We start from the raw sequence: 24140 nt of genomic DNA, 5'->3' as shown, positions 1-24140 counted from the left end.
CAAGATTTTTTCAAATTGGGCCAATATTAAAGAAGTTATGAGTATTTCTTTGCATGTAGTTTTTACAGAATTTGACTTTTTCAAGGCGCGATATCCCTGGAACCGTTAGCCCAAAAAAATCTGAAAATATACTAAAATGTTTTGCTAATGAGCAGGATCACCGCAGCAAAAAATAAAGGAAATCAAAAACCTCATCTTGAAAAAGTGTCCGATTTCACTCAGAAATCCCCATATGTATTATAAATTAAATTTACAATTCAATATATATTCCTTCTAATGAGGAGAGATTTCCATAGGTAATCGGCAATTCAGTCTGGCTGAATAGTATTTGCCATAGGTAAACTTCAATTCAGTCTGGCTGAATAAGGATTTCTACAGGAAATCTTCAATTCATTATCCAACAATCTCCAAGTTCTGTTTAATTATAGACCATTCATTTTCGTTGTATTCAAATATAATTTATTAAATGTCACCTTTAACAAGATTGTTGATGATTGTTAGAGATTGTGTTGGTGTGATAAATATTTAGGTAGGTGTAACTGTGTGCGTCACACGCACACACATTTACGCCCGCATACAATTCTGACCATTACTTAATTAATCACAGTAACCAAAATTCAACCATCAACAACAACTCCTCTGCTGGTCAATCAATCAATTCCATGGAATAACCATAATTGTGTTGTGAAACAGGACATTAATTAGTTGGTGTTTTGTAATGCTGCCTACACCTACGATTACTGGGTGGTAGTAGCCAATTAGAGACAGAATAAAAAATAAATTCTGTGATTTTAAGGGGTATAAGAGAGGTGTTGATTGTCCTATATATTGATGGGCTAATGAGAATTATATTGCGATGCCCTTAACAAGGACCTACCCCCTGAGGAAATACTCAAGTTTTAACACATCTACGATTTTTATTTTTCACAAATAAAATGACACAGAAAAAAATCGGACTTAAACCTAGACAAGACACAAAACACACCAAAAAAATATTAAAAAATATTTTTCTCACAAATTCCTCGCATCTCTCTCCTCGTCTCCTGCCATGCCTTCATTCTGTATAGGTATATTGAAACAACGCTGCTGAGGGTACCCTCACCGGTACCAACTGATTCAAACCATCCGGTGTACGATAAACCATATATTCTCGACCATTAATGAATTTCCGGAGACCCGTCGATTCCAAGGCTCCAGAATTCGTTGAACTACCAGCCCCGGCCACCTCATTGCCATAGTAATTTCCCACGGGTCGCAACACCCCAAATCCTCCAGCTCCATTGGCCCCATAATTGGCAGCATGATGCCATCGCCGCATACTGGTATTCTCCTGGAAACCTTTGCCATTATTGAATATGCTCTGATACGGTGGAGGTGGGGTAATATTATTCGAATGCGAGCTACCCAACAGCTGTTTATTTGATTCGCTGCTACGTCGCCAAAACCATTTAGACGGCTTAAGCATTGCCCCATTGGGTGTGCGACCCACACCATGGGTGGCCCATTGATTCGATTCTCGGCGATTGTTGAGATAACGAAACACCATTTCGGTGGAAAAGACCACAATGGACGTAGCAAAGCCGGCAAACATAATGTAATACGTCATCATGAGATCGCCGTTGCGCAACTGACGTTCCGTGCCACCCAAGTTCTGAGGACAAATTTCAGCATTTGGTAAATCTTTGGCGGAGAGATGCTTTATTATGCCCGATTCCACAAGGTTGAGGAGCCTAAAAAATAAAAGAATATTTTAATTAAAAATTAACAAATAGAAACTTGATTCAGCAAGGCTGAATTAAGGTTTACCTATGAAAACCTCCATTCAGGTCAGCTCAATTGTGATTTCCATAGGAAATCCTCAATTCAGCCAGGCTGAATAGAGGTTTCCATAGGTAAACTTCAATTCGGCCTGGCTGAATAGAGGTTTCCATAAGTAAACTTCAATTCAGCCTGGCTGAATAGAGGTTTCCATAAGTAAACTTCAATTCAGCCTGGCTGAATAGAGGTTTCCATAAGTAAACTTCAATTCAGCCTGGCTGAATAGAGGTTTCCATAGGTAAACTTCAATTCAGCCTGGCTGAATAGAGGTTTCCATAGGTAAACTTCAATTCAGTCTGGCTGAATAGAGGTTTCCATAGGTAAACTTCAATTCAGCCTGGCTGAATAGAGGTTTCCATAGGAAAACTTCAATTCAGCCTGGCTGAATAGAGGTTTCCATAGGAAAACTTCAATTCAGCCTGGCTGAATAGAGGTTTCCATAGGAAAACTTCAATTCAGCCTGGCTGAATAGAGGTTTCCATAGGAAAACTTCAATTCAGCCTGGCTGAATAGAGGTTTCCATAGGTAAACTTCAATTCAGCCTGGCTGAATAGAGGTTTCCATAGGTAAACTTCAATTCAGCCTGGCTGAATAGAGGTTTCCATAGGTAAACTTCAATTCAGCCTGGCTGAATAGAGGTTTCCATAGGTAAACTTCAATTCAGCCTGGCTGAATAGAGGTTTCCATAGGTAAACTTCAATTCAGCCTGGCTGAATAGAGGTTTCCATAGGTAAACTTCAATTCAGCCTGGCTGAATAGAGGTTTCCATAGGTAAACTTCAATTCAGCCTGGCTGAATAGAGGTTTCCATAGGTAAACTTCAATTCAGCCTGGCTGAATAGAGGTTTCCATAGGTAAACTTCAATTCAGCCTGGCTGAATAGAGGTTTCCATAGGAAAACTTCAATTCAGCCTGGCTGAATAGAGGTTTCCATAGGTAAACTTCAATTCAGCCTGGCTGAATAGAGGTTTCCATAGGTAAACTTCAATTCAGCCTGGCTGAATAGAATTTCCATAGGTAAACTTCAATTCAGCCTGGCTGAATAGAGGTTTCCATAGGTAAACTTCAATTCAGCCTGGCTGAATAGAGGTTTCCATAGGTAAACTTCAATTCAGCCAGGCTGAATAGAGGTTTCCATAGGTAAACTTCAATTCAGCCTGGCTGAATAGAGGTTTCCATAGGTAAACTTCAATTCAGCCTGGCTGAATAGAGGTTTCCATAGGTAAACTTCAATTCAGCCTGGCTGAATAGAGGTTTCCATAGGTAAACTTCAATACAGCCTGGCTGAATAGAGGTTTCCATAGGAAATCCTCAATTCAGCCTGGCTGAATAGAGGTTTCCATAGGAAATCCTCAATTCAGCCTGGCTGAATAGAGGTTTCCATAGGAAATCCTCAATTCAGCCTGGCTGAATAGAGGTTTCCATAGGAAATCCTCAATTCAGCCTGGCTGAATAGAGGTTTCCATAGGAAATCCTCAATTCAGCCTGGCTGAATAGAGGTTTCCATAGGAAATCCTCAATTCAGCCTGGCTGAATAGAGGTTTCCATAGTAAATCCTCAATTCAGCCTGGCTGAATAGAGGTTTCCATGGGAAATCCTCAATTCAGCCGGGCTGAATAGAGGTTTCCATGGGAAATCCTCAATTCAGCCTGGCTGAATAGAGGTTTCCATAGGTAAACTTCAATTCAGTCTGGCTGAATAGAGGTTTCCATAGGTAAACTTCAATTCAGCCTGGCTGAATAGAGGTTTCCATAGGTAAACTTCAATTCAGCCTGGCTGAATAGAGGTTTCCATAGGAAAACTTCAATTCAGCCTGGCTGAATAGAGGTTTCCATAGGAAAACTTCAATTCAGCCTGGCTGAATAGAGGTTTCCATAGGAAAACTTCAATTCAGCCTGGCTGAATAGAGGTTTCCATAGGTAAACTTCAATTCAGCCTGGCTGAATAGAGGTTTCCATAGGTAAACTTCAATTCAGCCTGGCTGAATAGAGGTTTCCATAGGTAAACTTCAATTCAGCCTGGCTGAATAGAGGTTTCCATAGGTAAACTTCAATTCAGCCTGGCTGAATAGAGGTTTCCATAGGTAAACTTCAATTCAGCCTGGCTGAATAGAGGTTTCCATAGGTAAACTTCAATTCAGCCTGGCTGAATAGAGGTTTCCATAGGTAAACTTCAATTCAGCCTGGCTGAATAGAGGTTTCCATAGGTAAACTTCAATTCAGCCTGGCTGAATAGAGGTTTCCATAGGTAAACTTCAATTCAGCCTGGCTGAATAGAGGTTTCCATAGGAAAACTTCAATTCAGCCTGGCTGAATAGAGGTTTCCATAGGTAAACTTCAATTCAGCCTGGCTGAATAGAGGTTTCCATAGGTAAACTTCAATTCAGCCTGGCTGAATAGAATTTCCATAGGTAAACTTCAATTCAGCCTGGCTGAATAGAGGTTTCCATAGGTAAACTTCAATTCAGCCTGGCTGAATAGAGGTTTCCATAGGTAAACTTCAATTCAGCCTGGCTGAATAGAGGTTTCCATAGGTAAACTTCAATACAGCCTGGCTGAATAGAGGTTTCCATGGGAAATCCTCAATTCAGCCGGGCTGAATAGAGGTTTCCATGGGAAATCCTCAATTCAGCCTGGCTGAATAGAGGTTTCCATAGGTAAACTTCAATTCAGCCTGGCTGAATAGAGGTTTCCATAGGTAAACTTCAGTTCAGCCTGGTTGAATAGAGGTTTCCATAGGTAAACTTCAATTCAGCCTGGCTGAATAGAGGTTTCCATAGGTAAACTTCAATACAGCCTGGCTGAATAGAGGTTTCCATAGGAAATCCTCAATTCAGCCTGGTTGAATAGAGGTTTCCATAGGGAATCCTCAATTCAGCCTGGCTGAATAGAGGTTTCCATGGGAAATCCTCAATTCAGCCGGGCTGAATAGAGGTTTCCATGGGAAATTCTCAATTCAGCCGGGCTGAATAGAGGTTTCCATGGGAAATCCTCAATTCAGCCTGGCTGAATAGAGGTTTCCATAGGTAAACTTCAATTCAGCCTGGCTGAATAGAGGTTTCCATAGGTAAACTTCAATTCAGCCTGGCTGAATAGAGGTTTCCATAGGTAAACTTCAATTCAGCCTGGCTGAATAGAGGTTTCCATAGGTAAACTTCAATTCAGCCTGGCTGAATAGAGGTTTCCATAGGTAAACTTCAATTCAGCCTGGCTGAATAGAGGTTTCCATAGGTAAACTTCAATTCAGCCTGGCTGAATAGAGGTTTCCATAGGTAAACTTCAATACAGCCTGGCTGAATAGAGGTTTCCATAGGAAATCCTCAATTCAGCCTGGCTGAATAGAGGTTTCCATAGGAAATCCTCAATTCAGCCTGGCTGAATAGAGGTTTCCATAGGAAATCCTCAATTCAGCCTGGCTGAATAGAGGTTTCCATAGGAAATCCTCAATTCAGCCTGGCTGAATAGAGGTTTCCATAGGAAATCCTCAATTCAGCCTGGCTGAATAGAGGTTTCCATGGGAAATCCTCAATTCAGCCGGGCTGAATAGAGGTTTCCATGGGAAATTCTCAATTCAGCCGGGCTGAATAGAGGTTTCCATGGGAAATCCTCAATTCAGCCTGGCTGAATAGAGGTTTCCATAGGTAAACTTCAATTCAGCCTGGCTGAATAGAGGTTTCCATAGGAAATCCTCAATTCAGCCTGGCTGAATAGAGGTTTCCATAGGAAATCCTCAATTCAGCCTGGCTGAATAGAGGTTTCCATAGGAAATCCTCAATTCAGTCTGGCTGAATAGAGGTTTCCATGGGAAATCCTCAATTCAGCCGGGCTGAATAGAGGTTTCCATGGGAAATCCTCAATTCAGCCGGGCTGAATAGAGGTTTCCATGGGAAATCCTCAATTCAGCCGGGCTGAATAGAGGTTTCCATGGGAAATCCTCAATTCAAACTTCAATTCAGCCTGGCTGAATAGAGGTTTCCATAGGTAAACTTCAATTCAGCCTGGCTGAATAGAGGTTTCCATAGGTAAACTTCAATTCAGCCTGACTGAATAGAGGTTTCCATAGGTAAACTTCAATTCAGCCTGACTGAATAGAGGTTTCCATAGGAAATCCTCAATTCAGCCTGGCTGAATAGAGGTTTCCATAGGAAATCCTCAATTCAGCCTGGCTGAATAGAGGTTTCCATAGGTAAACTTCAATTCAGCCTGGCTGAATAGAGGTTTCCATAGGTAAACTTCAATTCAGCCTGGCTGAATAGAGGTTTCCATAGGAAATCCTCAATTCAGCCGGGCTGAATAGCGGTTTCCATAGGAAATCCTCAATTCAGCCGGGCTGAATAGAGGTTTCCATAGGAAATCCTCAATTCAGCCTGGCTGAATAGAGGTTTCCATGGGAAATCCTCAATTCAGCCGGGCTTCCATGGGAAATCCTCAATTCAGCCGGGCTGAATAGAGGTTTCCATGGGAAATCCTCAATTCAGCCTGGCTGAATAGAGGTTTCCATGGGAAATCCTCAATTCAGCCTGGCTGAATAGAGGTTTCCATAGGTAAACTTCAATTCAGCCTGGCTGAATAGAGGTTTCCATAGGTAAACTTCAATTCAGCCTGGCTGAATAGAGGTTTCCATAGGTAAACTTCAATTCAGCCTGGTTGAATAGAGGTTTCCATAGGTAAACTTCAATTCAGCCTGGCTGAATAGAGGTTTCCATAGGAAAACTTCAATTCAGCCTGGCTGAATAGAGGTTTCCATAGGAAAACTTCAATTCAGCCTGGCTGAATAGAGGTTTCCATAGGTAAACTTCAATTCAGCCTGGCTGAATAGAGGTTTCCATAGGTAAACTTCAATTCAGCCTGGCTGAATAGAGGTTTCCATAGGTAAACTTCAATTCAGCCTGGCTGAATAGAGGTTTCCATAGGTAAAATTCAATTCAGCCTGGCTGAATAGAGGTTTCCATAGGTAAACTTCAATTCAGCCTGGCTGAATAGAGGTTTCCATAGGTAAACTTCAATTCAGCCTGGCTGAATAGAGGTTTCCATAGGTAAACTTCAATTCAGCCTGGCTGAATAGAGGTTTCCATAGGTAAACTTCAATTCAGCCTGGCTGAATAGAGGTTTCCATAGGTAAACTTCAATTCAGCCTGGCTGAATAGAGGTTTCCATAGGTAAACTTCAATTCAGCCTGGCTGAATAGAGGTTTCCATAGGAAAACTTCAATTCAGCCTGGCTGAATAGAGGTTTCCATAGGTAAACTTCAATTCAGCCTGGCTGAATAGAGGTTTCCATAGGTAAACTTCAATTCAGCCTGCCTGAATAGAATTTCCATAGGTAAACTTCAATTCAGCGTGGCTGAATAGAGGTTTCCATAGGTAAACTTCAATTCAGCCTGGCTGAATAGAGGTTTCCATAGGAAATCCTCAATTCAGCCGGGCTGAATAGCGGTTTCCATAGGAAATCCTCAATTCAGCCGGGCTGAATAGAGGTTTCCATAGGAAATCCTCAATTCAGCCTGGCTGAATAGAGGTTTCCATGGGAAATCCTCAATTCAGCCGGGCTTCCATGGGAAATCCTCAATTCAGCCGGGCTGAATAGAGGTTTCCATGGGAAATCCTCAATTCAGCCTGGCTGAATAGAGGTTTCCATGGGAAATCCTCAATTCAGCCTGGCTGAATAGAGGTTTCCATAGGTAAACTTCAATTCAGCCTGGCTGAATAGAGGTTTCCATAGGTAAACTTCAATTCAGCCTGGTTGAATAGAGGTTTCCATAGGTAAACTTCAATTCAGCCTGGCTGAATAGAGGTTTCCATAGGTAAACTTGAATTCAGCCTGGCTGAATAGAGGTTTCCATAGGAAAACTTCAATTCAGCCTGGCTGAATAGAGGTTTCCATAGGTAAACTTCAATTCAGCCTGGCTGAATAGAGGTTTCCATAGGTAAACTTCAATTCAGCCTGGCTGAATAGAGGTTTCCATAGGTAAACTTCAATTCAGCCTGGCTGAATAGAGGTTTCCATAGGTAAACTTCAATTCAGCCTGGCTGAATAGAGGTTTCCATAGGTAAACTTCAATTCAGCCTGGCTGAATAGAGGTTTCCATAGGTAAACTTCAATTCAGCCTGGCTGAATAGAGGTTTCCATAGGTAAACTTCAATTCAGCCTGGCTGAATAGAGGTTTCCATAGGTAAACTTCAATTCAGCCTGGCTGAATAGAGGTTTCCATAGGAAAACTTCAATTCAGCCTGGCTGAATAGAGGTTTCCATAGGTAAACTTCAATTCAGCCTGGCTGAATAGAGGTTTCCATAGGTAAACTTCAATTCAGCCTGGCTGAATAGAATTTCCATAGGTAAACTTCAATTCAGCCTGGCTGAATAGAGGTTTCCATAGGTAAACTTCAATTCAGCCTGGCTGAATAGAGGTTTCCATAGGTAAACTTCAATTCAGCCTGGCTGAATAGAGGTTTCCATAGGTAAACTTCAATACAGCCTGGCTGAATAGAGGTTTCCATGGGAAATCCTCAATTCAGCCGGGCTGAATAGAGGTTTCCATGGGAAATCCTCAATTCAGCCTGGCTGAATAGAGGTTTCCATGGGAAATCCTCAATTCAGCCTGGCTGAATAGAGGTTTCCATAGGTAAACTTCAATTCAGCCTGGCTGAATAGAGGTTTCCATAGGTAAACTTCAATTCAGCCTGGTTGAATAGAGGTTTCCATAGGTAAACTTCAATTCAGCCTGGCTGAATAGAGGTTTCCATAGGTAAACTTCAATACAGCCTGGCTGAATAGAGGTTTCCATAGGAAATCCTCAATTCAGCCTGGTTGAATAGAGGTTTCCATAGGAAATCCTCAATTCAGCCTGGCTGAATAGAGGTTTCCATGGGAAATCCTCAATTCAGCCGGGCTGAATAGAGGTTTCCATGGGAAATCCTCAATTCAGCCTGGCTGAATAGAGGTTTCCATAGGTAAACTTCAATTCAGCCTGGCTGAATAGAGGTTTCCATAGGTAAACTTCAATTCAGCCTGGCTGAATAGAGGTTTCCATAGGTAAACTTCAATTCAGCCTGGCTGAATAGAGGTTTCCATAGGTAAACTTCAATTCAGCCTGGCTGAATAGAGGTTTCCATAGGTAAACTTCAATTCAGCCTGGCTGAATAGAGGTTTCCATAGGTAAACTTCAATTCAGCCTGGCTGAATAGAGGTTTCCATAGGTAAACTTCAATTCAGCCTGGCTGAATAGAGGTTTCCATAGGTAAACTTCAATTCAGCCTGGCTGAATAGAGGTTTCCATAGGAAATCCTCAATTCAGCCTGGCTGAATAGAGGTTTCCATAGGAAATCCTCAATTCAGCCTGGCTGAATAGAGGTTTCCATAGGAAATCCTCAATTCAGCCTGGCTGAATAGAGGTTTCCATAGGAAATCCTCAATTCAGCCTGGCTGAATAGAGGTTTCCATAGGAAATCCTCAATTCAGCCTGGCTGAATAGAGGTTTCCATTGGAAATCCTCAATTCAGCCTGGCTGAATAGAGGTTTCCATTGGAAATCCTCAATTCAGCCTGGCTGAATAGAGGTTTCCATAGGAAATCCTCAATTCAGCCTGGCTGAATAGAGGTTTCCATAGGAAATCCTCAATTCAGCCTGGCTGAATAGAGGTTTCCATAGGAAATCCTCAATTCAGCCTGGCTGAATAGAGGTTTCCATAGGAAATCCTCAATTCAGTCTGGCTGAATAGAGGTTTCCATGGGAAATCCTCAATTCAGCCGGGCTGAATAGAGGTTTCCATGGGAAATCCTCAATTCAGCCGGGCTGAATAGAGGTTTCCATGGGAAATCCTCAATTCAGCCTGGCTGAATAGAGGTTTCCATAGGTAAACTTCAATTCAGCCTGGCTGAATAGAGGTTTCCATAGGTAAACTTCAATTCAGCCTGGCTGAATAGAGGTTTCCATAGGTAAACTTCAATTCAGCCTGGTTGAATAGAGGTTTCCATATGTAAACTTCAATTCAGCCTGACTGAATAGAGGTTTCCATAGGTAAACTTCAATTCAGCCTGGCTGAATAGAGGTTTCCATAGGAAATCCTCAATTCAGCCTGGCTGAATAGCGGTTTCCATAGGAAATCCTCAATTCAGCCGGGCTGAATAGAGGTTTCCATGGGAAATCCTCAATTCAGCCTGGCTGAATAGAGGTTTCCATAGGTAAACTTCAATTCAGCCTGGCTGAATAGAGGTTTCCATAGGTAAACTTCAATTCAGCCTGGCTGAATAGAGGTTTCCATAGGTAAACTTCAATTCAGCCTGGTTGAATAGAGGTTTCCATAGGTAAACTTCAATTCAGCCTGACTGAATAGAGGTTTCCATAGGTAAACTTCAATTCAGCCTGGCTGAATAGAGGTTTCCATAGGAAATCCTCAATTCAGCCTGGCTGAATAGAGGTTTCCATAGGAAATCCTCAATTCAGCCTGGCTGAATAGAGGTTTCCATAGGAAATCCTCAATTCAGCCTGGCTGAATAGAGGTTTCCATGGGAAATCCTCAATTCAGCCGGGCTGAATAGAGGTTTCCATGGGAAATCCTCAATTCAGCCTGGCTGAATAGAGGTTTCCATGGGAAATCCTCAATTCAGCCTGGCTGAATAGAGGTTTCCATAGGTAAACTTCAATTCAGCCTGGCTGAATAGAGGTTTCCATAGGTAAACTTCAATTCAGCCTGGCTGAATAGAGGTTTCCATAGGAAATCCTCAATTCAGCCGGGCTGAATAGCGGTTTCCATAGGAAATCCTCAATTCAGCCGGGCTGAATAGAGGTTTCCATGGGAAATCCGCAATTCAGCCGGGCTGAATAGAGGTTTCCATGGGAAATCCTCAATTCAGCCGGGCTGAATAGAGGTTTCCATGGGAAATCCTCAATTCAGCCGGGCTGAATAGAGGTTTCCATGGGAAATCCTCAATTCAGCCGGGCTGAATAGAGGTTTCCATGGGAAATCCTCAATTCAGCCTGGCTGAATAGAGGTTTCCATAGGTAAACTTCAATTCAGCCTGGCTGAATAGAGGTTTCCATAGGTAAACTTCAATTCAGCCTGGTTGAATAGAGGTTTCCATAGGTAAACTTCAATTCAGCCTGACTGAATAGAGGTTTCCATAGGTAAACTTCAATTCAGCCTGGCTGAATAGAGGTTTCCATAGGAAATCCTCAATTCAGCCTGGCTGAATAGCGGTTTCCATAGGAAATCCTCAATTCAGCCGGGCTGAATAGAGGTTTCCATGGGAAATCCTCAATTCAGCCTGGCTGAATAGAGGTTTCCATAGGTAAACTTCAATTCAGCCTGGCTGAATAGAGGTTTCCATAGGTAAACTTCAATTCAGCCTGGCTGAATAGAGGTTTCCATAGGTAAACTTCAATTCAGCCTGGCTGAATAGAGGTTTCCATAGGTAAACTTCAATTCAGCCTGGTTGAATAGAGGTTTCCATAGGTAAACTTCAATTCAGCCTGGCTGAATAGAGGTTTCCATAGGAAATCCTCAATTCAGCCTGGCTGAATAGCGGTTTCCATAGGAAATCCTCAATTCAGCCGGGCTGAATAGCGGTTTCCATAGGAAATCCTCAATTCAGCCGGGCTGAATAGAGGTTTCCATGGGAAATCCTCAATTCAGCCTGGCTGAATAGAGGTTTCCATAGGAAATCCTCAATTCAGCCTGGCTGAATAGAGGTTTCCATAGGTAAACTTCAATTCAGCCTGGCTGAATAGAGGTTTCCATAGGTAAACTTCAATTCAGCCTGGTTGAATAGAGGTTTCCATAGGTAAACTTCAATTCAGCCTGACTGAATAGAGGTTTCCATAGGTAAACTTCAATTCAGCCTGGCTGAATAGAGGTTTCCATAGGAAATCCTCAATTCAGCCTGGCTGAATAGAGGTTTCCATGGGAAATCCTCAATTCAGCCTGGCTGAATAGAGGTTTCCATGGGAAATCCTCAATTCAGCCTGGCTGAATAGAGGTTTCCATGGGAAATCCTCAATTCAGCCTGGCTGAATAGAGGTTTCCATGGGAAATCCTCAATTCAGCCTGGCTGAATAGAGGTTTCCATGGGAAATCCTCAATTCAGCCTGGCTGAATAGAGGTTTCCATGGGAAATCCTCAATTCAGCCTGGCTGAATAGAGGTTTCCATGGGAAATCCTCAATTCAGCCTGGCTGAATAGAGGTTTCCATGGGAAATCCTCAATTCAGCCTGGCTGAATAGAGGTTTCCATAGGTAAACTTCAATTCAGCCTGGCTGAATAGAGGTTTCCATAGGAAATCCTCAATTCAGCCTGGCTGAATAGCGGTTTCCATAGGAAATCCTCAATTCAGCCGGGCTGAATAGCGGTTTCCATAGGAAATCCTCAATTCAGCCGGGCTGAATAGAGGTTTCCATAGGAAATCCTCAATTCAGCCGGGCTGAATAGAGGTTTCCATAGGAAATCCTCAATTCAGCCTGGCTGAATAGAGGTTTCCATAGGAAATCCTCAATTCAGCCTGGCTGAATAGAGGTTTCCATAGGAAATCCTCAATTCAGCCTGGCTGAATAGAGGTTTCCATAGGAAATCCTCAATTCAGCCTGGCTGAATAGAGGTTTCCATAGGAAATCCTCAATTCAGCCTGGCTGAATAGAGGTTTCCATAGGAAATCCTCAATTCAGCCTGGCTGAATAGAGGTTTCCATAGGAAATCCTCAATTCAGCCTGGCTGAATAGAGGTTTCCATAGGAAATCCTCAATTCAGCCTGGCTGAATAGAGGTTTCCATAGGAAATCCTCAATTCAGCCTGGCTGAATAGAGGTTTCCATAGGAAATCCTCAATTCAGCCTGGCTGAATAGAGGTTTCCATAGGAAATCCTCAATTCAGCCTGGCTGAATAGAGGTTTCCATAGGTAAACTTCAATTCAGCCTGGTTGAATAGAGGTTTCCATAGGTAAACTTCAATTCAGCCTGACTGAATAGAGGTTTCCATAGGTAAACTTCAATTCAGCCTGGCTGAATAGAGGTTTCCATAGGAAATCCTCAATTCAGCCTGGCTGAATAGAGGTTTCCATAGGAAATCCTCAATTCAGCCTGGCTGAATAGAGGTTTCCATAGGAAATCCTCAATTCAGCCTGGCTGAATAGAGGTTTCCATAGGAAATCCTCAATTCAGCCTGGCTGAATAGAGGTTTCCATAGGAAATCCTCAATTCAGCCTGGCTGAATAGAGGTTTCCATAGGAAATCCTCAATTCAGCCTGGCTGAATAGAGGTTTCCATAGGAAATCCTCAATTCAGCCTGGCTGAATAGAGGTTTCCATAGGAAATCCTCAATTCAGCCTGGCTGAATAGAGGTTTCCATAGGAAATCCTCAATTCAGCCTGGCTGAATAGAGGTTTCCATAGGAAATCCTCAATTCAGCCTGGCTGAATAGAGGTTTCCATAGGAAATCCTCAATTCAGCCTGGCTGAATAGAGGTTTCCATAGGAAATCCTCAATTCAGCCTGGCTGAATAGAGGTTTCCATAGGAAATCCTCAATTCAGCCTGGCTGAATAGAGGTTTCCATAGGAAATCCTCAATTCAGCCTGGCTGAATAGAGGTTTCCATAGGAAATCCTCAATTCAGCCTGGCTGAATAGAGGTTTCCATAGGAAATCCTCAATTCAGCCTGGCTGAATAGAGGTTTCCATAGGAAATCCTCAATTCAGCCTGGCTGAATAGAGGTTTCCATAGGAAATCCTCAATTCAGCCTGGCTGAATAGAGGTTTCCATAGGAAATCCTCAATTCAGCCTGGCTGAATAGAGGTTTCCATAGGAATTCCTCAATTCAGCCTGGCTGAATAGAGGTTTCCATAGGAAATCCTCAATTCAGCCTGGCTGAATAGAGGTTTCCATAGGAAATCCTCAATTCAGCCTGGCTGAATAGAGGTTTCCATAGGAAATCCTCAATTCAGCCTGGCTGAATAGAGGTTTCCATAGGAAATCCTCAATTCAGCCTGGCTGAATAGAGGTTTCCATGGGAAATCCTCAATTCAGCCGGGCTGAATAGAGGTTTCCATGGGAAATCCTCAATTCAGCCGGGCTGAATAGAGGTTTCCATGGGAAATCCTCAATTCAGCCTGGCTGAATAGAGGTTTCCATAGGTAAACTTCAATTCAGCCTGGCTGAATAGAGGTTTCCATAGGTAAACTTCAATTCAGCCTGGTTGAATAGAGGTTTCCATAGGTAAACTTCAATTCAGCCTGACTGAATAGAGGTTTCCATAGGTAAACTTCAATTCAGCCTGGCTGAATAGAGGTTTCCATAGGTAAACTTCAATTCAGCCTGGCTGAATAGAGGTTTCCATAGGAAATCCTCAATTCAGCCTGGCTGAATAGCGGTTTCCATAGGAAATCTTCAATTCAGCTCAGCTGAATTGTGATTTCTATATGAAATCGTCGAGTCAGTCGGAAGTTTTCCTTTGTATCTTTCTGTTATACTCACTCTCTATCAAATAATTCACTCAAATTACTATTCCTCGGATAGGCAAATGAACGTTTCTTCTTCAAGAACGGCTCCTTGGCCTTGGCAAATGGACAGTGGATCTTCTCATTGTCATAACTAATGGTTTTGCGATACAAATAATCCTCATACAGGACATGGGTAATGGCTGGGCGATCTCGTACAAACACATAACCATATTTCTCTACATATTTACGCAAATTCAGCGTATCATTGGTATCATCGGTGAAAACGGCCAGGTTACGTGATGCCATGCCACTTAACATGGACAGGCTTTCATTGGTCTGCAAGGATAAATTCACATTGATAACGGTAACACATTTGAGTCTTCGACCTTCCTTGCCCCTCCCTTTACTACTTACCAATTTAATGGCATATTCTATGCCACTGCCCCGCTGCGATACAAAATGTTTATTTTTGGCTAAAATATCGTTGACCGTATTGAATGGCAACGTGAACTGGGATAGCGTGAGAAAAGCGGTTAAATTGGCCGTATAGAACGATGTTAATATGGTTATAAATATCCACCAGGTAGCGAATAGTAAACGTGTCGAATCTACAAATGACCAATAATAAAAATTATATTAAAAACCAGTCAGAGAATGTGTCAATATTTGTGTGTGTGTGTCCTGTAGGGCCCAATGGATTCCAACAGACCAAACACACACCCACTCATATCTGTATTAGTGTTGTTGTTCTGTAGGGACCTATGATGTTCGATGTGACCTCCGCAAAGCTAACTGTTATTTGTTTAAAATTTATCGATTTCATTTCAAATGCAAATATTTATTCTATTCATCAAAACTAATTTCCCGTTGATGTCATTACGATAATGTAATAATAGTTTAGCAAACATGTAATTGATCCTCCCGACAGATAACAAACAGCAGTCAGGGGGAGGAGTTGAACAAAATACAGTAGCAATTAAGGAAAATTTTAAACTGAAACTAAAAGGATGGCAAATGGAGTGAGTAATAATTCAGCTAAGTTGAATTGCATAATTCCCAAGAGAAACCTTATTCAGCTAAGCTGAATTGCATGGAAACATCTATTCAGCCAGGCTGAATTGAAGTTTACCTATGGAAACCTCTATTCAGCCTGGCTGAATTGGAGATTTCCTATGGAAACCTCTATTCAGCCTGGCTGAATTGGAGATTTCATTGTCATAACTAATGGTTTTGCGATACAAATAATCCTCATACAGGACATGGGTAATGGCTGGGCGATCTCGTACAAACACATAACCATATTTCTCTACATATTTACGCAAATTCAGCGTATCATTGGTATCATCGGTGAAAACGGCCAGGTTACGTGATGCCATGCCACTTAACATGGACAGGCTTTCATTGGTCTGCAAGGATAAATTCACATTGATAACGGTAACACATTTGAGTCTTCGACCTTCCTTGCCCCTCCCTTTACTACTTACCAATTTAATGGCATATTCTATGCCACTGCCCCGCTGCGATACAAAATGTTTATTTTTGGCTAAAATATCGTTGACCGTATTGAATGGCAACGTGAACTGGGATAGCGTGAGAAAAGCGGTTAAATTGGCCGTATAGAACGATGTTAATATGGTTATAAATATCCACCAGGTAGCGAATAGTAAACGTGTCGAATCTACAAATGACCAATAATAAAAATTATATTAAAAACCAGTCAGAGAATGTGTCAATATTTGTGTGTGTGTGTCCTGTAGGGCCCAATGGATTCCAACAGACCAAACACACACCCACTCATATCTGTATTAGTGTTGTTGTTCTGTAGGGACCTATGATGTTCGATGTGACCTCCGCAAAGCTAACTGTTATTTGTTTAAAATTTATCGATTTCATTTCAAATGCAAATATTTATTCTATTCATCAAAACTAATTTCCCGTTGATGTCATTACGATAATGTAATAATAGTTTAGCAAACATGTAATTGATCCTCCCGACAGATAACAAACAGCAGTCAGGGGGAGGAGTTGAACAAAATACAGTAGCAATTAAGGAAAATTTTAAACTGAAACTAAAAGGATGGCAAATGGAGTGAGTAATAATTCAGCTAAGTTGAATTGCATAATTCCCAAGAGAAACCTTATTCAGCTAAGCTGAATTGCATGGAAACATCTATTCAGCCAGGCTGAATTGAAGTTTACCTATGGAAACCTCTATTCAGCCTGGCTGAATTGGAGATTTCCTATGGAAACCTCTATTCAGCCTGGCTGAATTGGAGATTTCCTATGGAAACCTCTATTCAGCCTGGCTGAATTGGAGATTTCCTATGGAAACCTCTATTCAGCCTGGCTGAATTGGAGATTTCCTATGGAAACCTCTATTCAGCCTGGCTGAATTGGAAATTTCCTATGGAAACCTCTATTCAGCCTGGCTGAATTGGAGATTTCCTATGGAAACCTCTATTCAGCCTGGCTGAATTGGAGATTTCCTATGGAAACCTCTATTCAGCCTGGCTGAATTGGAGATTTCCTATGGAAACCTCTATTCAGCCTGGCTGAATTGGAGATTTCCTATGGAAACCTCTATTCAGCCTGGCTGAATTGGAGATTTCCTATGGAAACCTCTATTCAGCCTGGCTGAATTGGAGATTTCCTATGGAAACCTCTATTCAGCCTGGCTGAATTGGAGATTTCCTATGGAAACCTCTATTCAGCCTGGCTGAATTGGAGATTTCCTATGGAAACCTCTATTCAGCCTGGCTGAATTGGAGATTTCCTATGGAAACCTCTATTCAGCCTGGCTGAATTGGAGATTTCCTATGGAAACCTCTATTCAGCCAGGCTGAATTGAAGTTTACCTGTGGAAACCTCTATTCAGCCAGGCTGAATTGAAGTTTACCTATAGAAACCTCTATTCAACCAGGCTGAATTGAAGTTTACCTATGGAAACCTCTATTCAACCAGGCTGAATTGAAGGTGACCTATGGAAAACTCTATTCAGCCAGGCTGAATTGAAATTTACCTATGGAAACCTCTATTCAGCCAGGCTGAATTGAAGTTTACCTATGGAAACCACTATTCAGCCAGGCTAAATTAAAGTTTACCTATGGAAACCTCTATTCAGCCTGGCTGAATTGGAGATTTCCTATGGAAACCTCTATTCAGCCTGGCTGAATTGGAGATTTCCTATGGAAACCTCTATTCAGCCTGGCTGAATTGGAAATTTCCTATGGAAACCTCTATTCAGCCTGGCTGAATTGGAGATTTCCTATGGAAACCTCTATTCAGCCTGGCTGAATTGGAGATTTCCTATGGAAACCTCTATTCAGCCTGGCTGAATTGGAGATTTCCTATGGAAACCTCTATTCAGCCTGGCTGAATTGGAGATTTCCTATGGAAACCTCTATTCAGCCTGGCTGAATTGGAGATTTCCTATGGAAACCTCTATTCAGCCTGGCTGAATTGGAGATTTCCTATGGAAACCTCTATTCAGCCTGGCTGAATTGGAGATTTCCTATGGAAACCTCTATTCAGCCAGGCTGAATTGAAGTTTACCTGTGGAAACCTCTATTCAGCCAGGCTGAATTGAAGTTTACCTATAGAAACCTCTATTCAACCAGGCTGAATTGAAGTTTACCTATGGAAACCTCTATTCAACCAGGCTGAATTGAAGGTGACCTATGGAAAACTCTATTCAGCCAGGCTGAATTGAAATTTACCTATGGAAACCTCTATTCAGCCAGGCTGAATTGAAGTTTACCTATGGAAACCACTATTCAGCCAGGCTAAATTAAAGTTTACCTATGGAAACCTCTATTCAGCCAAGCTGAATTAAAGTTTTCCTGTGGAAACCTCTATTCAGCCAGGCTGAATTGAAGTTAACCTATGGAAAACTCTATTCAGCCAGGCTGAATTGAAGTTTACCTATGGAAACCTCTATTCAGCCAGGCTGAATTGAAGTTTACCTATGGAAACCTCCATTCAGCCAGGCTGAATTGAAGTTTACCTATGAAAACCTCTATTCAGCCAGACTGAATTGAAGTTTAGCTATGGAAACCTCTATTCAGCCAGGCTGAATTGAAGTTTACCTATGGAAACCTCTATTCAGCCAGGCTGAATTGAAGTTTACCTCTGGAAACCTTTATTCAGCCAGACTGAATTGAAGTTTACCTCTGGAAACCTCTATTCAGCCAGGCTGAATTGAAGTTTACCTATGGAAACCTCTATTCAGCCAGGCTGAATTGAAGTTTATCTATGGAAACCTCTATTCAGCCAGGCTGAATTGAAGTTTACCTATGGAAACCTCTATTCAGCCAGGCTGCATTGAAGTTTACCTATGGAAACCTCTATTCCGCCAGGCTGAATTGAAGTTTACCTATGGCAACCTCTATTCGGCCAGGCTGAATTGAAGATTTCCTATGAAAGCCTTAATTCAGCTGGGCTGAATTAATGATTTAGTATGTAAACCACAATTCAACCTGGCTGAATTCAGCTTAGCTGAATTGTGATTTCTATAGGAAATCTTTAATACAGCATAGCTGAATTGTGATTTATCTAGGAAATCTTTAATTCAGCCTAGCTGAATTGTGATTTATCTAGGAAATCTTTAATTCAGCCTAACTGAATTGAGATTTCTATAGGAAATCTTTAATTCAGCCTAGCTGAATTGTGAATTCTATAGGAAATCTTTAATTCAGCCTAGCTGAATTGTGATTTCTATAGGAAATCTTTAAGTCAGCCTAGCTGAATTGTGATTTCTATAGGAAATCTTTAATTCAGCCCAACTGAATTGTGAATTTTATAGGAAATCTTCAATTCAGCCCTGCTGAATTAAGGTTGCTATAGGAAATCTATAAACCAGCTTAGCTGAATTGTGATTTCTATAGGAAATCTTTAATTCAGCCTAGCTGAATTGTGATTTATCTAGGAAATCTTTAATTCAGCCTAGCTGAATTGAGATTTCTATAAGAAATCTTTAATTCAGCCTAGCTGAATTGTGAATTCTATAGGAAATCTTTAATTCAGCCTAGCTGAATTGTGATTTCTATAGGAAATCTTTATTTCAGCTTAGCTGAATTGTGATTTCTATAGGAAATCTTTATTTCAGCTTAGCTGAATTGTGATTTCTTTAGGAAATCTTTAATTCAGCTTAGCTGAATAGAAGTTTCCATAGGAAATAATTTTTCTAAACATTTTTTTTTTTTGTTAAGATTGTTACTTACCTGCCACCGGTGACAAAATACTGCCCTGCTTCATAAGAGCTCCATACACAAACCAGGCACAATGCCCTAAGGAATATGGCTTTTGACTATTATCCCCGGTCAGTTTGTTGCGCAAAATAATCAAAAAGTAAATTATGGGACCCACAGCCAATAACGAAACCAATATCAAGATCCACACCCAAAATTCAAATGGTGCCAACAGGCCTGAACCCGAGGCCGATTCTCTGGGACGCTGCATAACCATTATCCATTCTCCCTCATCCAAGGTAGTGGTGGAATAAAATATATAAGAACGCTGTTCGGATAGCAAAGGCAAGAAAGCTGCGGCCATATCAACTTCCTGCAAAATAAAGGAGGCACATTTTTTCGTCTACCACACTTCCCTTCCCCTTCAATACTTACCGATGCATTCAGCATTTGTATTAAGCTGCCCTTAAAGTCTTGGCTGGACCCAATAATATTGCCCTTGGGCACATGTACCTCATAGGTGAAGTTGAATTTTTCCATGAGGAAATCCAGAAGTATAAATGACACACCCATGCCCTTTTTGCTGCCATCCTTTTGGGTCTCCGTGTAACTCAAGGGATAATCTTCCAAGGTGGCAATCTTCAGATGGCGTCCATTTAACCAAGTCCTGAGTTTTTGCAATTTTTCCGCCTTTTCCAAAATGGTGTTCAAAGTTTCGGGCGGGGCATCGTCTAACGACTTATCCAAGACTTCGGATATGGGAGCCTCTGTCACCACTTCATAATTTTCATCTACCAACAACAAACCCTGGGGATAGGTTATGGTCTCATTGGCACAGCTCACGCATAAGGCTGCAGCCAAAATCAATTCAATACCCGTTGCCATTTTCTCTGCTGTCTCCCTCTCTCTCTCTTTCCGTTACACAATGAAGCTTCCTTAAGATTAATTGGTGTGGATGTAAGCAACGCGTGCTGCTAAACAATTCGAAGTCGGATTTCGCTTCGAATTACTTTTATATTTTTACTATAATTGCCAGTAGTAGTGAAATTTTGCGTGCCAACTGTTGCAATTGGTTTTCGGTAAAAAATTCAGGCCACTGTTTCCTCTTTGCCTTTCGCCTCGGCATAATGTCCGGTGTTTAGCATGCAACTTGTGGCATGCAAGGCTTGACCGCTTGAACTTTTGCAAATCTGTAAATGTGGAAATGTCAGCGGGATTTGTGTGCCATTTAAATTATCAATCTTTCATATAAATGGTCGCCCTTTGTCGCCTCCGATGCTAATTGAATCGTTTATAATCACTTTTCGAATGATTCGACAAAGTTGCACGTGCTCGGTGGACTTGGCTATGAAACAAAGTGTTAAATTGTGGGTCTATATTTTGTTGTTGTTGCCTTTTTTGGCTAATGGATTTCTGTCAGACATTTAAGCAATTATTTTTTTGCAAACACTCAACACAAAAAATGCAATTCAGCATAGCTGAATGCAATTCAGCCAGGCTGAATAGAGATTTCCATAAGAAATTTGCATATTCAGCTAAGCTGAATTAAAGATTTCCTATAGAAATCCCAATTCAGCTAAACTGAATTGAAAATTTCCTATAGAAATCACAATTCGGCCGGGCTGAATTGAAGATTTTCTATAGAAATCTCATTTCAGCTAAGCTGAATTAGGATTTCTATAAGAAATCTTCAATTCAGCTCAGCTGAATTAGGACTTCTTCAAAAAATTTCAATTCAGCCTGGCTGAATAAGGTTTCCTTTAGGAAAACTTCAATTCAGCCTGGCTGAATAAGGTTTCCTTTAGGAAAACTTCAATTCAGCCTGGCTGAATAAGGTTTCCTTTAGGTAAACTTCAATTCAGCCTGGCTGAATAAGGTTTCCTTTAGGTAAACTTCAATTCAGCCTGGCTGAATAAGGTTTCCTTTAGGTAAACTTCAATTCAGCCTGGCTGAATAAGGTTTCCTTTAGGAAAACTTCAATTCAGCCTGGCTGAATAAGGTTTCCTTTAGGAAAATTCAATTCAGCCTGGCTGAATAAGGTTTCCTTTAGGAAAACTTCAATTCAGCCTGGCTGAATAAGGTTTCCTTTAGGAAAACTTCAATTCAGCCTGGCTGAATAAGGTTTCCTTTAGGAAAACTTCAATTCAGCCTGGCTGAATAAGGTTTCCTTTAGGAAAACTTCAATTCAGCCTGGCTGAATAAGGTTTCCTTTGGCTAAATAATGTTTCCTTTAGGAAAACTTCAATTCAGCCTGGCTGAATAAGGTTTCCTTTAGGAAAACTTCAATTCAGCCTGGCTGAATAAGGTTTCATTTAGGAAACCTTCAATTCAGCCTGGCTGAATAAGGTTTCATTTAGGAAGCCTTCAATTCAGCCTGGCTGAATAAGGTTTCCTTTAGGAAAACTTCAATTCAGCCTGGCTGAATAAGGTTTCCTTTAGGAAAACTTCAATTCAGCCTGGCTGAATAAGGTTTACTTTAAGAAAACTTCAATTCAGCCTGGCTGAATAAGGTTTCCTTTAGGAAAACTTCAATTCAGCCTGGATGAATAAGGTTTCCTTTAGGAGAACTTCAATTCAGCCTGGCTGAATAAGGTTTCCTTTAGGAAAACTCTAATTCAGCCTGGCTAAATATGGTTTCCTATAAGAAAACTTCAATTCCGCCTGGCTGAATAAGGTTTCCTTTAGGAAAACTTCAATTCAGCCTGGCTGAATAAGGCTGAATAAGGTTTCCTTTAGGAAAACTTCAATTCAGCCTGGCTGAATAAGGTTAAATTTAGGAAAACTTCAATTCAGCTTGGCTGAATAAGGTTAAATTTAGGAAAACTTCAATTCAGCCTGGCTGAATAAGGTTTCCATTAGGAAAACTTTAATTCAGCCTGACTGAATAAGGTTTCCTTTAGGAAAACTTCAATTCAGCCTGGCTGAATAAGATTTCCTTTAGGAAAACTTCAATTCAGCCTGGCTGAATAAGATTTCCTTTAGGAAAACTTCAATTCAGTCTGGCTGAATAAGGTTTCCTTAAGGAAAACTTCAATTCAGCCTGGCTGAATAAGGTTTCCTTTAGGAAAACTTCAATTGAGCCTGGCTGAATAAGGTTTCATTTAGGAAAACTTTTCATTCAGCCTGGCTGAATAAGGTTTCCTTTAGGAAAACTTCAATTCAGCCTGGCTGAATAAGCTTTCCTTTAGGAAAACTTCAATTCAGCCTGGCTGAATAAGCTTTCCTTTAGGAAAACTTCAATTCAGCCTGGCTGAATAAGATTTCCTTTAGTAAAACTTCAATTCAGCCTGGCTGAATAAGATTTCCTTTAGGAAAACTTCAATTCAGCCTGGCTGAATAAGATTTCCTTTAGGAAAACTTCAATTCAGTCTGGCTGAATAAGGTTTCCTTAAGGAAAACTTCAATTCAGCCTGGCTGAATAAGGTTTCCTTTAGGAAAACTTCAATTGAGCCTGGCTGAATAAGGTTTCATTTAGGAAAACTTTTCATTCAGCCTGGCTGAATAAGGTTTCCTTTAGGAAAACTTCAATTCAGCCTGGCTGAATAAGCTTTCCTTTAGGAAAACTTCAATTCAGCCTGGCTGAATAAGCTTTCCTTTAGGAAAACTTCAATTCAGCCTGGCTGAATAAGCTTTCCTTTAGGAAAACTTCAATTCAGCCTGGCTGAATAAGCTTTCCTTTAGGAAAACTTCAATTCAGCCTGGCTGAATAAGCTTTCCTTTAGGAAAACTTCAATTCAGCCTGGCTGAATAAGGTTTCCTTTAGGAAAGCTTCAATTCAGCCTGGCTGAATAAGGTTTCCTTTAGGAAAACTTCAATTCAGCCTGGCTGAATAAGCTTTCCTTTAGGAAAACTTCAATTCAGCCTGGCTGAATAAGCTTTCCTTTAGGAAAACTTCAATTCAGCCTGGCTGAATAAGGTTTCCTTTAGGAAAACTTCAATTTACCCTCGCTGAATTGAGATTTCTATAAGAAATTTTGAAAATCTTTTAAGATGTATCCACTTTTGATTGCTGATTTGTTTTTTTTGTTTTTCAAAAATGTAGTTTTTAATTCCAAAAATCCCAATTTTTTTGTTGTTGCCGTTGCTTAAATATTTTCTTTTTTCGCTAAAATTAATGATTCACCTTTTTATTTTTTTTTTTTTTAATTTTAAGTATATATTTTTTGTCTTAACTCCAAATTCTTCACTTCCCGACCAATAGCTGTCCCGCTCGTTATTATTTTTTATCCTTTTTTTAATTTTTCCCGATTTATTTTTTTATTGTCGAACCGTCAGCGTTTAAAGTTATGCAGCAACTAATCAAATGTTGATTTAACTGCCAGCAACCTAAAGTCACTTGCCGAGGGCAATTCAAATGTTACCCAGGGGTATTTGTCGATTATTATTACCACGTATTGTCAACTGACTTGGTCTGACCTGGAGGTGGAGAAGTTACACGACACAACCGATAGACATGTCAACAAACAATGACAGAATAGACTACATGTGTTTTCTACACGATTCACACCCCATGTTGTACAGCGCAGTGCAGAAGTTATTAAAGTTGTGGTCAAGGTAATAGCTGATCTCAGGGGAGATGGAATTGAAAATGGGCTTTTTAGGAAATTAAATGAAAAGTTTTTCTCTAAAAGGATAACTCAGGTTTTAGAGTGCAATTTAGTAATCAAATGGAATTTTGAACTGGAACTGGAAAGAAGAAAGCCTTACTGGATTGCC

The 24140-nt window shown here is 40.9% G+C and overlaps 1 protein-coding gene across 11 annotated transcripts; it reads right to left on the bottom strand.

The window, feature by feature from the left end:
- Nucleotides 1-897: 897 nt before the first annotated feature.
- Nucleotides 898-23930, bottom strand: Ir76b (Ionotropic receptor 76b). 11 transcript variants are annotated; one of them, XM_073985577.1, is made up of 6 exons: nucleotides 23813-23930; nucleotides 19860-20614; nucleotides 19458-19797; nucleotides 14653-14846; nucleotides 14273-14574; nucleotides 898-1730 (listed from the first exon to the last, which is right to left on the bottom strand). In XM_073985577.1, the coding sequence occupies exons 2-6, from the start codon at nucleotides 20307-20309 to the stop codon at nucleotides 1055-1057; spliced, it is 1962 nt and encodes a 653-aa protein (XP_073841678.1). In that variant the 5' UTR covers nucleotides 20310-20614; nucleotides 23813-23930; the 3' UTR covers nucleotides 898-1054. The 11 variants fall into 11 exon arrangements, with proteins under 11 accessions (XP_073841678.1, XP_073841675.1, XP_073841680.1 ...); XM_073985574.1 differs by having other exon boundaries at nucleotides 23548-23911; XM_073985579.1 differs by having other exon boundaries at nucleotides 23831-23911.
- Nucleotides 23931-24140: the final 210 nt, after the last annotated feature.

This window comes from Musca autumnalis, unplaced genomic scaffold (assembly GCF_047663935.1).
Source record: "Musca autumnalis isolate F117 unplaced genomic scaffold, ASM4766393v1 scaffold_4, whole genome shotgun sequence".
Taxonomy (NCBI): domain Eukaryota; kingdom Metazoa; phylum Arthropoda; class Insecta; order Diptera; family Muscidae; genus Musca; species Musca autumnalis.
This window is presented reverse-complemented; position numbering and strand designations above follow the sequence as displayed.